The sequence below is a fragment of the Spermophilus citellus genome, assembly GCF_964194105.1.
Source record: "Spermophilus citellus genome assembly, chromosome: 8".
Classification (NCBI taxonomy): Eukaryota; Metazoa; Chordata; class Mammalia; order Rodentia; family Sciuridae; genus Spermophilus; species Spermophilus citellus.
In genome coordinates, this window is record NC_138189.1 from 5,914,484 (window position 1) to 5,926,785 (window position 12,302).

The 12,302-nt window shown below is 45.4% G+C and overlaps 1 protein-coding gene across 5 annotated transcripts in view; it reads left to right on the forward strand.

Annotated features, from left to right (window-relative positions):
- STX18 (syntaxin 18) overlaps positions 1-12,302 on the forward strand; it is a 139,839-nt gene that overhangs the window by 84,289 nt on the left and 43,248 nt on the right. For all 5 annotated transcript variants that reach the window (XM_081303945.1, XM_081303944.1, XM_081303943.1 and 2 more), the window contains exon 6: positions 11,564-11,679. In XM_081303945.1, the coding sequence (XP_081160071.1) occupies positions 11,564-11,679 (116 nt within the window). The remainder of the gene's footprint in view (positions 1-11,563; positions 11,680-12,302) is intronic.

Consider the following 12,302-nt stretch of genomic DNA (forward strand, 5'->3'; position numbering starts at 1 on the left):
GCCTTAGCTAGTGCTTACTGCGGGCTGTGTGCCAGGTGCTATGCTCAGCTCTGTTGGCTCACAGGTACTGTTACTCTCCTCAGCTGAGGCTGAGCAGGTTGGGCTACTCACCCATAGCCCCACAGTCTGGAGGTAGCTGAGCTGGGATTGATTTGAAATTTGTGCTCTTACCCATTTTGCTTCTTAATTATTCTATGAAGCCATTTTACCCCAATCTCTGTCCCCCACATATTTCTTGTTATCTTTGAAAGAGTTTTCCTGAGGGAGGATCTTGGCACAGTGACCAGTGCTCCATAAGGCCAGTGTGACCCATGTACTTGTGAGATGCCACATGCTCTGAGCACACACCTGTTTTCAAGCCCAGCACCCATTTCACACAGGGACTGTTCTGACTTGTCCAAGGCCACATGGCCAAGAAGTAGCAGACCAGGCACCAGTATTTCCTGTGCACCTCTGTGTGCCTCTGTCCACCTTCCCATCTGGGCTCACACAGCCTCCTACAATGTTGGGCACAGTGGCAGCCATCTCAGCAGCCCAGCCCATCATGGAGACTGAAAAGCATCAGTGGGCTGGATGTGGTAACACACGCCTATAATCCCAGTGGCTAGGGAGACTGACACAAGAGGATCACAGGTTCAAAGCCCATCTCAGTAACTTAGCAAGACTCTACCTCCAAAAAAAAAAAAAAAAAAAGGCTGGGAATGTAGCTCAATGGTTGAACACCCAGGTTCAATCTCTGGTACAAAAAAAAACCAAACAAATAAAACACCTTAGTGAGTACTGTGTCCATACTCTGAATCTTGAGCACTTCTCAACTAACTTTGGAAATATTCTAGAACATTATGAGAAGATAGCATGACATAATATTTTGGGACAGGTTTCCTTATATCATGTCAGGTGCCCCTGATAGTGCTCTCAGGTCCAGGACTTGGCCTCAGCTCTGCTCATGACTGGTTTCTCATATTGAACAGATACAGAGAGGAACATCAAAGGGGGGGGGGGCTATGGGACAAAATCCTTATGAGACCAGGACACTTAGGAGCTCCCAGGACACTTTCTAGGGGAGTCACACAGCATGTGACTCGTGACAGTGGGTGAAGTGTGGTCTACCAGGGAAGCTCAGGAGTGACTCACTACCCAGGGATTTTACTGGCACCTGGTCACATGGCACCTTCTCTCTGGCAGTATCAGAACTCCAGATGCCAGCAGGAAAGCAGAGTTGGGCGTCACAGCCCTTCAGCTCACATTGTTTACACCCAGCTTAGTCACGGGGAGCTGCTCCTCTCAGCTAGATGGCACAACTCCCTGAAAGTTCAGGTTCTCAGATGCACCAAGAGCTAGCCTTGCAAGCAGGCCCTTCTAAGGATGGCAGTCTGAGGCCTTCCATGTGAGCTTTTCTCTGCACACTTGTTAAATAGATTTGAAACAGTAAATGCCAATGGGTAGAAGCATTTGGGCATGATAATAAGTAGATCAGGCAAGTTATCTGTCAGCAGATAGTTACTATTATATAATGTACCAAGAGGGTAATTTGAGAGAAGCAAAAAATAAAGTCTTTGTCCTCAGGGAACTTAGAGGCAGACTGGGCTGCTATAAAAACTTGAAAAATTAACCAACTTAATCAGGACATAATATTTTGGGACAGGTTTCCTTATATCATGTCAGGTGCCCCTGATAGTGCTCTCAGGTCGGAATCAGTGAGGCCACCAGGAAGTCCAAAGAGAGAAGCGGCTTGGTGGAGGGTGAGCACAGAGCCCGGGCCCCCAGTGGCCAGACAGCCTGTGCTGGAGTTCTGGCCGCACTTGCCAGCTGTGTGACTTGGAGCAGATTGCTTTATTTTTCTGTGCCTTAGTTTCCTTGCCTGTACCATAGAAGAATTAATAGTATCTATCTTCATAACTATAGTGTTGTGGGAAGAAGATGAGTGGATACATAAAATACTTGGAGTAATAAATGTTAACTTATCATCTACCATCAAGCACCTGCCACATGTCAGGCAGTATGTTAATTTATTTCCTTTAAGCCTTGCAACCACCTTATTAGTAAATATTAGTATCTCATTTTATAAATGAGGAAACAGGGGCTTGGCAAATTTGAGTTTGCTGCCCACTGAACTGCAGTCTGAACCTGAGTGATTGGGCAGATTTTCAAGTAGTGGATCCATGTTGGCTTTGAAAATTCCAGGAAGCGGGCAGTCCAGGTTTGGGGAACCGGTGAGCAGAACGTCCCAGGCAGAGACCAGTTTGTCTAATCAGGTCCTGGGAAGCAGTTCAGACTCCGATGGCATGTGATGGACCCTGAAGGTGGGAAGGTGGCCACTAGACTCACACTACTACCAAGGAGGAGCAGCAGATGTCACTGCACAATGCCAGGTGGAGACCCAACAGGTATAGGAGGAAAAGTAAGAGGCTTTTGCTGCTTCCTCCTCCATCTGCCCTTGGCAGAGGTTTCAACTAAAATACAAATTAAAATCAGTCAGATAGGAAGTCCTCTGTAGACAGTGAAATGCAGCACCGTTTCCTGCCAGCTAGCTGCCCTGCACCAGTTACTTTTCGCACAGACCTGGAGGGAAGTGGGGAGCTGTGCGTCCCTCCACAGTGTAGTCCAGCCCTCTACTCCTGGCTCCTCACCTTGGGCAGTGGGCTCTGTCTGAAGGAGGTGGGCTCACTCCCTTGCTTGCTGTGTCTCACAGAGACACAGCAGGCATTCAAAGCCACAGCAACTGCACCCCAGCCTTGTTTCTTAGGCAGTCCCCAGTGACACATGCTCGGCCAGGCCCTACCACAGTTTTGCCCTAAAGAGGCCTTGCTCTTTGAGGCTCTTGGGCCTTAATGCTTGCTGGTTTCTCCACCCAAGAATGCCTTTCACGAATGCTTATGTTCTGTTTCCCCCACCCCCACCCAATTCATCTGGTGAACAAAGTTCTGCTCATCCTTCCTGCCCCAGTGAAAATTGCCTGCTCTGTAAAGTCTCTTCCAGCTCCTTCAGGCAGTGCTATGGCTCTCCTCATGGGTGCCCTGTGTGCTGTTCAGGTGCAGCACATTGTCTCTTCAAGATGCCACTGGCTTATTTGTCCCTGTGCCACCTCAGCTCATTATACAGCATAATGCCTGTCCTCGGGGGGAAGCCAGTAGTGGAACTGGTGCGTTGTCAAGTCGAATTGGTGGGTTCTTTGTTTTTGTTGTCAGTGGTTATTGTTTAAAAAAAAAGTTGTTCATATGAAATTGATTTGAGAAATCTGACTGCAAATATTTTATGGCATTATTGTCACTCATATGTTGGTTAAGGAACATCGTGATTGCTGTAATCTGTTCATGGTGTAGGAAGAAAGATATTACATGCTAGGGTTATCTTCGTAGAACGGTGCTGTCATGTTAATCTACCATACCAAAGGGCTCTCGTACCAAACTGGATGAAAGTACTTTTGTTCATTAAGCCATAAACAGTGTCAGTTGACCTTTCTGCATTTTTCTGACCATGAGTCTATTTTTTAAAATGTGAGTGCCATTATTAGATGGAGGTTCTTTACCCATCCTCGAGGCGTTTCACTTCTGGCATGGCAGTGGCACCCGCCAAGCTGGACAGAGGGACAGTGATCACTGTTATTGGGGTCTTATGTCTGCTCTTCTGGCCCATCCTCCAAACACTTACCTTTCACTAGTACACTGATGTTCTTAGAAGTGGAAACTTTGGGCTGCTTTCCCTGTCTCAAGGGAGACCTGAGAAGAGTGAAATCCATTAGTGGGAGGTGAGGATTTCTCCCACCACCGAGCAGGTTGCACACCAGCAGCTTGGGAGGCCAGAGCTCTGCAGCTGCTGCGAGGCCCTCATGTGGCGCCAAGCTGGTGCTGAGCACGTGGACTATGAATTCTGGAAGACAAGAGCTCTGGGGAAACCCTGGTGACTTCAGTGAGGTGTACTTATCTGATCTCACCTAAAACTTATGTAGGTTTATTTATTTCCATTGTCAGACAGGTTAGAGAGGCACTTAGTGTTCAGAGTTCTCAGAGTCTATGCAACCTCCTACCCCAGGCCTGCCTGCATGGAGCCACGACTGTGCGGACAGCTGGCCAGTGCACCTTGGAAAAGGCTGCGTTGATCCATGGCTAGGCAGGACATCTTGAGTTATAATTAATTGCTTCCTAATATTGATACAAAAGATCAACATTCTACGCATTTCATTTCTTCTCCTCCTTTTATAATACATAATATCACAGTACTTACCTGGTAATTGAAGAAGGCACTTTATATTATAATTTAGCCCTCTCACCCCTTCCGGATTCTAAGACTGGTAAGGAGAGGATTGTATCTTTTACCTCTTTGTATCCATCACCTCTAACCCAGGGCCCTATACTTCGTAAGAGCTCCTAAGTTTTGCCAGTAATTGGGGATGATGATAGTGGCAGTGATCAAGATGAAGAAAGAACAAAAAGAAGCTCTGCCCTGTGACGCAGACCCATGACAGAAATGTTGCACTGTTTACTCTGTAACAGGGCCTTAATCATTGCCTAGAAGAGAGATCAACAAACTACGGCCTATGGGCCAAGCTAGACCTTGGCTTTGTTTGTACAGCCCTCCAACTGAAAGTTTTTTTATATTTTTTAAAGGTAAAATAATAAGAAGAAAGGCTGTGAGACAGACACTACATATAATCTACAGAGTCCAAAATATTCACCCTGTAGCTCTTTACAGAAAGTCTATGTAGACTTGGCTCAGAGCAGAGTCCCTCAGAACCATTTCTTTACTTCAGTATTTTGCTGTCTATTGTGGACGCGGTGTGTGTTCTACAGCATGTGACAGGTTCTGAGGTTATGCCACAAGTGACTAACCCAGCAGCAGATGACACTTGAGCTGATGTGTAGTCTGCTTAATGACTTGAAACAAATGATCGGAGGGCAAAGTCAGAGGGCTGCAGGTGCTTGCTCTTGTTTTCTGTGCTTGTCCCATGACAGGCCATCGTGAGCAGTGTGTCCTATCTGTGGCCCATTGCGCCTTTGCTGTGTGAGGGACAACTTGGTCCAGGCAGCAGGAGCCATTGCCCTTTGCCTGGAAGCCATGTTGGGTGCTGCAGACGATCCTGTGACAGACCGAAAACACTCTTCCACCCAGAGCCTTTGTTTGGGGCAGGAAAACAGCATAAGAGCAGTCCTTAAATCTGGAAAAAGAGCCATTTCTCTCTAAGATTTATATGGGCCTTATTTAAGGTTTGCAAAGAATTTCTCCCATGTTTTCTTATTTTAAAGCCCCCAAATCTCTCTCCCTCCCTCCCTACACCTCCCCTTTTACGTCTCTTTTTGTTCTTTTAAAATTTTAAACAGAATCCTAAGGTCCTCAAGGTGGGTCCTGGAAGCCTACTGGGCAGGGGTGGGCCTAGCCAGGTCAGTGTCCGTCAGAATGGGGTAGATGCTGATCCTCCCGAGAACTCTTAAAATGGCTGTTTTCAAATTTCCTTCAACTAGTTAATATGTAACTTCCCTGAGGATCTCAGTAGATACTCTGTGTAGAATTAGAATCTGTTTTTATCAGTTAAAAAAGAAAAAGGCACTCCCCTGTGTCTCAGTCCACTGCACTGCAGGCTTTCGTTCATTTAAATTGAAAACTAGTACATTGCCATCCTCTGGATACAGAGATGGCAGATGTTAAAGGAACCTTCATCCAAAAGTCAATTATGCCCTTCCCCTTCCAAAACAGTTCAATTCTGGAGCCATGAAGTGAGGTGGGGTAAGAGGGGTGCAGTGTGGGCAGCTGAGGTTTCCCAGTGGAAGGTCAAGCTGAGCAGCATGGTCAACACAGCAATCAGAGCCCCAACAAGAGGAGTGGTGCATCCCCACCAGGAGGAGTGGCGGGCAGCAGGATGAGGGGTGAGTGCCTGTAAGGGATTGATCAAGGAAGAAATAGAGGAGGATAGGCAGGTTTCTCACTATAGAAGTGAAAGGGAAGAAGCCAGAATGAGGCCTGTAGTCATGGGACAGAAGGAAAGGTACTAGTATGAACTCATAGTATCTTATTTCCACAGGCAGCATGGAAATGAATATGGTTGTGGGCATGTATGTATGCATACATATGAAAATGCATGCATGTGTCTTTTAATTCTGTCCCCTGGGAGGGCCTGGATGCAGTGACACCCCAGTAGCAATAAGCAGATCTTGGTTTCTGAGTTTCAGTGTCAAGAAACCACCCTTCTTGCAGAAATGACTGGTTCTTAGGCTGGGGCAGGGAGAGCACAAAATGAGCCTGGAACTTTTGATTGTATCAGAAAGCAAGGAAGGACTCTAGTGATAGGGACATGTCTAAAGTGTAAAAGGGTTTCTTTTGGCCCACTTGGAGACCACCAGAGCCAAAAGAAGTGACAGCAAAGTACAAAATATTTCATGAAATAAAACATCATGAGTCCATTGGAATACAAATAATTAATTAATTAAAAGTTTGAAATATATAATGTGAAAGCACCCTCCCCTCAATGCTTGTTAACTACAAAGGGGAAAAGATTAATTTTTGTGGTGGGATGCCCGGCAATTGCCACCTTGATCAGTGGGCATAGTGAGAGCACACCACCTGGTGGGCTGCCGTGAGGTTTCAGCAGCACTTGTGATGTCTGCCCAGCCTGACTCCTGTCACCAGGAAATGTCACACTCAAATTCAGAGACATCTTGCTGAATAACTGGCATATTATTATGTGTCAAAATCATGGACTCAAGAGACACTGAAGGAACTGTTCAAATGAAGGAGATTGAAGAGAAATGACAGGTAAATGCAACATGTGATTCTGAACTGGATCCTTTGAACAAAGGAGATTATTGAGTTGGTCAAAAATGAACCGGGATATAAGGAAAAGATGGAAGTCATGTATTGATATGCCTTTTCTGATTTTGATGGCTGTACTCTGGTTATATCAAAGAATACATTCAATAGTCAAAGGTAATTCAGTGGTACATGCCTATAATCCCAGTGACTCAGGAGGCTAAGTCAGGAGGATCTCAAGTTCAAGACCAGCCTGGACTACTTAAGACTCTGTCTCAAAATTTAAAAAAGAAAGAAAAAAAAGAAATGGGGACCATGCTTGTATAATTTTATCAAAATGGATTCTATTGTTATGTATAACTAAAAAGAACCAATAAAACTTTTAAATAAAAAGAGAAGGGGGAAAAAAAGGAATGGTAATACAGTGGTAATACACCCATGGGTTCGGTTCCCAGTACTGGGGGAAAAAATAGCCAGAAGTAAAGAAGCATCAGTTTGGCAACCTACTCCCTGATGGTTTAGGAAAAAGGGTTCTTTGTACTATACCTCCTTGCTGCATATAGTTGTTTCATAGTGAAATTTTTAAAAACCACAAAATACCATTTCATACATTAAAATGAATGAATTTAAAATGATATATGAAGGGGAGGGCACGGAGCAACTGGAACTCTCATATGTGGCTAATGCAAATATGAAGTTATTCTGTCTGTATTATAAAGAGCCATATAATTATCCAAAGTTAAATGCCATCCTGTGACCCAGAAGCTCAACCTAGATTCTCTATGCCTAGAAGATCCTTTCTCCCCTATGCCTGGCAAAATCTTACCCTTTTCAAGATCTTAACTAAGTGACACCTACCCTGTGAAGCTCCCAATAATTTCTGTGCTCTAAAATAGTAGTAGTAAGAGTTTATAAAGCCTTTATATTTTACATGGCACCTTTGGAATCTGTGTTAGTCTTTGCATCCACTCTGAGTGGCCGATGTGAAAGTGGAAAAAGCAGGTCTCTCACCGTCAGGAGGTGAGAGTGAGAAAGCCTCAGTGAGCCACCTCACCAAGAGGGAAGGAGGCTGAGAGTTCAAGAGGCCGCCCAGGAATGCGCCTGCTGCGGACCGGGCTCCATGCTAGGCCCCTTCTCATTTCATCTTCGCCACATCCCTTTGAGGAGGGTGGCGTTTTATCTGTTTTACAGAGGAAGAAAACTCAGAGCGAGAGGATTGAAGCACGTTCATGCAGCAGATAAATGGCAGGCTAGGACCAAGCCATCTGTTGTCTCCTGGCCCTCTTCTAAATCTGTCTTTCTCTGCCGATGGCTTAAGGATCCAGCCTCCAGATGTGGGGGTCTGTGGAACTGCTGGAGGAACCTGATGACCAAGGCAGTCTGCAAGGGCAGCAGGTCATCTGCTGAGCACCGGGGCCAAGGAAAAGGCTGCCCACACCTCTCCCCTGACAGTCTGTCAAGACTCCACCTGACCTTCCGCTGGTGTGCCAGCCGAGGGATCTGCTGCGAGTGCGCCAGCGCTGGAAGACCCTGCTGAGTCACTTGTGCAGATCACTCAGTGCACCCGCTTCTCAGCTCTGAGTCATGAATGGATTTCATCACTTCTTTTCCTCTGATGGCCTGCACCTTGCCGGTGGCCATGTGTGCTGGACGCGTATTACTTCAGAAGAAATTTTCTTTATCAAACCACTGCCATTTCTCCTTCCACAGTAATGACAGCAGCTGCAACCATAGAACAGCAGTAATAGCTCGTACTGTGGCTGTTGGGTGTGCTAAGGAAGCATTTGCAAATAAACAAGGAATTCGACAGGAAAGATACCCTCACAGCCCCATTTTATAGATGGGAAAACAGGTTAGGAACTGTTAGGCCATTTGTCATTTAGTAACTGTAAAAAAACCTGAAAATTCTGGTTGATACATGTCTTATTTTAAGCTAGTTTCAAAATTGGCCAATGTGTCAGGTTACTTAATTATCTTTAGCAATATTTGAGGTAAATTGTTAAGTAGCAAATGTTAAATTTTATAATTATATTTATATACAAAATCAAATGTGGAATGTTTATTCTTAAATAGATTCGTCCTTGGAGCTGTTTGTGTGGTCTCTTTGCGTACTGCATCTTTTAGGTCTGTCCCTGCTGCCCTTGTCAGGAACTCCCTCTTCGCTGACAGTGGTGCTGCGTCGCAGGCGTGCGCCACAGCTGGCTTGTCGGGTCTCACGTGGGCAACTTCAGGTTGCTTCCATTTCTTGACTAAGGCTGTTGTGAGCATGCATTTGCAGACCCTCATGTGGATACCTCTTTTCATTTCTTTGGGATGAATACCTAAGTGTGGGTTGCTCTGCCGTAGTGGAGATGTTTCTTAAACTTAGTAAGAAATTGCCGTAAGTTTTTCAAAATAGTAACACTGTTTTACATACCTTCTAGCAGTATGTGCTTACATACATTTCAGGTCCCCACTACGATCAGGGGCTGATTGTTTCCTAAGCTGTCCCAGTGAATGCTTGGGGGTTTCTCATTGTCCCACCTTTTCGTGTGTTATCGACCATTTGTATATTTTTTCCTGAAGCATCTATTCAAGTATCTTACCCACTTGCCTCCCCTTTTTTTCTTTTTCTTCTTCTTGGTTCTTTTGTTTTGGTTTGGTTTTGTAGTTGTGGAAATTGAACCCACGTGTGCTATACCACTGAACCACATCCCCGGTCTTGTTTGTTTTTAAACTTTGAGTATCTCACTAAGTTGCTGGGGCTGGCCTCAAACTTGCAACCCCCCTGCCTCAGCTTCCTGAATCACTGGGATTAACAGACGTGCCCTATGTCTAGCAATATGTTACCCATTTCTTGTTGAATTATCTGTCCTTTTGTTGGTTTGTATAGGAGTTCTTTATCTATTGTATATACAATTCCTTGGTCAGATACGTGCTACAAATAATTTTTCCTGTTCTGTGGTTTGTTTCTTTATTTTCCTAATGATATCTTGGATGAATAGAAACATGATTTTGAGAAAGCCAGATTTTTGAAATTTTTGCTTTCTCTGCCCAAAGGTCACTAAAATATTATTTTATGCTTTCTTCTAGAGTCTTTTTGACTTGGTGGTTTGTTTAGGTCTACTGTGTGTGTCAGATTAATTTTTTGATGGAGTGAAGTGGGGGTTGGAGTTTATTTATTCTTTATAAATATCTACTCATTCCATCAATGTTTGTTAAACAGACGTTCTTTTCCTCGTTGAATTGACATAATGTGGACTCCAGAGCTAGGTCCCTAAGGTCCTGTCCCAAACCAGCCATGTGTTTTATGACCCTTATGAGTGTCCAAATTTCCTCAGGCCTTGGTTTCCTTCTTTATAAAAAGGTCATTACTACTAGTGCCTTCTTTCGATTGTTTTGGAATTGAATACATTTATCCATGTAAGTGCTTATTAGAAAAATGGCCAGTATATAATAAGCCCCCAGTAAACATTAGCTGGCATTAATAAGTCACCCTCACATGTTTCCATTGTTCCCTTACTTACAGCCTGCCTGGCAACATGGACTTTATCACAGACCCTCCTAGCACTCTGCCTGGGATTTTCACAGTGTCATATAAAGCTGTTACAAGGCCTGTTGTTTCATAACGGGGCCTGTTGTTTGATATGGCTGTGTCACTGTAGTAAAGCATAAGAAGTAAAATAGAGAATCAATAAATGGGATGGATTCAAACTAAAAAGCTTCTTCTCAGCAAAGGAAGCAAAGTTTTTCTCTCTCATTAGCCATTTACTGGTATTTGTAAAGCATCCATTTATTCAATGTATACTTACTGAACACTATCAGTTTTCCGTTACTGTGACAAAATACTTAAGATAACCAACTTAAAAGAAGAAAATGTCTATTTTGGCTCATGGTTTCAGAGGTATTGGTCACTTCGCACTCTTGCATTGAGCCTGGGGTGGCAAAGGCAGTCTGTTCACTTCATGGCAGCCTGGAAGTGAAGACAAACAGGAAGGGGCCAAGGTCCCAATATCTCCTTCAAGTGCATAACAGTGACCTGAGTACTTCCCACTAGGACTCACCTTTAAAGGTGCTTATGGGCTGGGGACTAGGCCTTCGGCACATAGGCCTTTGGGAAACCCTTATCTAGACCATCAGCAAGCACTGAATGCCAGGATCCAGGGCTAAGCAGCAAATGTGACTCATGAAGGCAAAGAGCTGCTCCCACAGACGACAGATAAAAGACAGGGCATGACAGACTCATCACTGCTGCAGAGGAAGCAAGCAGGTGCAGAGGAGTGGCAGGGTCCTTGGGTAGCAGGGAGAGCCTCTCTGAATAGGTGTAGCTACGCCCCCTGGGTGGAAAAGGAGACCCCTTGTGGGAAGAAGTTCAGGAAGGAAGTGCAGAGATGGTTCCACCTCGGAGGTATTAAAGACTTGTGCTTTTATAGTTAAACTAAGTATTACTTATATGTGGGTATATAATATGGGTCAAAATTATGTTTCTACTGTATATATATGTACACACACACACATATTCAGCAAGACTTTTGAATTAGTGTAAAACTAGTGGATTAGTGAACATCCAGCTTTGGGTTTGTTGAAGGTAGGGCCTTCACTGCCCATTCACTAAGTGTGGTGTCCATCGGGGGCATTTCAGACTGCAACCTTCTACTGATGCTGTTCCCATGCTGTGGCTGGGGACACGGAGGGTGCTGGCCTGAGGCAGCAATGCCTATGCCTCTTTACAGGTGCCCTGTGGAGGTGTGTCCAGATAGCCGCTGGTCCATGAGGCAGTGACTCTCTTCTGTTGTCAAAAAGAGTAGCATAGGTTTTACAGCAAACAATTGTTTATTTTTAGATCTAAGCTGGAACCTGAGCCAAGTACAAAGACAAGAGAATCCACATCCTCTGAGAAAGTTTCACAGAATCCTTCAAAAGACTCTGAAGAAACACTTGCCACTGAAGAGCATCCAGGTATGAGTTTAAGTTCAAGCCTTGCCCTGCATTCCTTCCTCACGGCGCTAGCCAGAGTGCAGAGGAGGACAGAAGCGGCAGCCCAGCCCCTGCCAGCTGCGTGTGTGGTTGCTTGAGCCAAGGCCGGCGGGAGGTTGGCCGTGGTTTTGTCTGTCCACAGTTGGCTAAGAAGAGCCGTCCAGTCACCTGGGAGCTGGGGTCCAGATGAAAGGGCCTGCTTGACCTGTACACTGCCTGGGGATTGGGCTCTGCTGAAGGGCCAAGGGAGGCAGTGCTACCCCCCAGGCAAAACCCTGTGCTCTCGGCACCGTCGTGCCAGTCCTGCCAGGGCGAGCGTGTGATCTCGGTGGCTTTCGTAGCCAGTCAAGCCAGCAGGACAAGGTGCAAGAGTGGGTTTATATGCTGCCTGTCGCTGTGGATACCAGGTACCCCATGACTTTCTAGACTTTATATCCTATTGTCATGGACATCTTCATTCTGTGTGTACCCAATGCAGAGGATGCCTGTTAGTGCACGTGGCACAGAGGTTTCCACACTACGTGACTCGCAGGCAGGGGCGCTGGGGCCAAGAGAAGCTGGGCACCTTTGCTTCCTCTGTTGTGGTCTGTCTTGGGGTGTGGGGC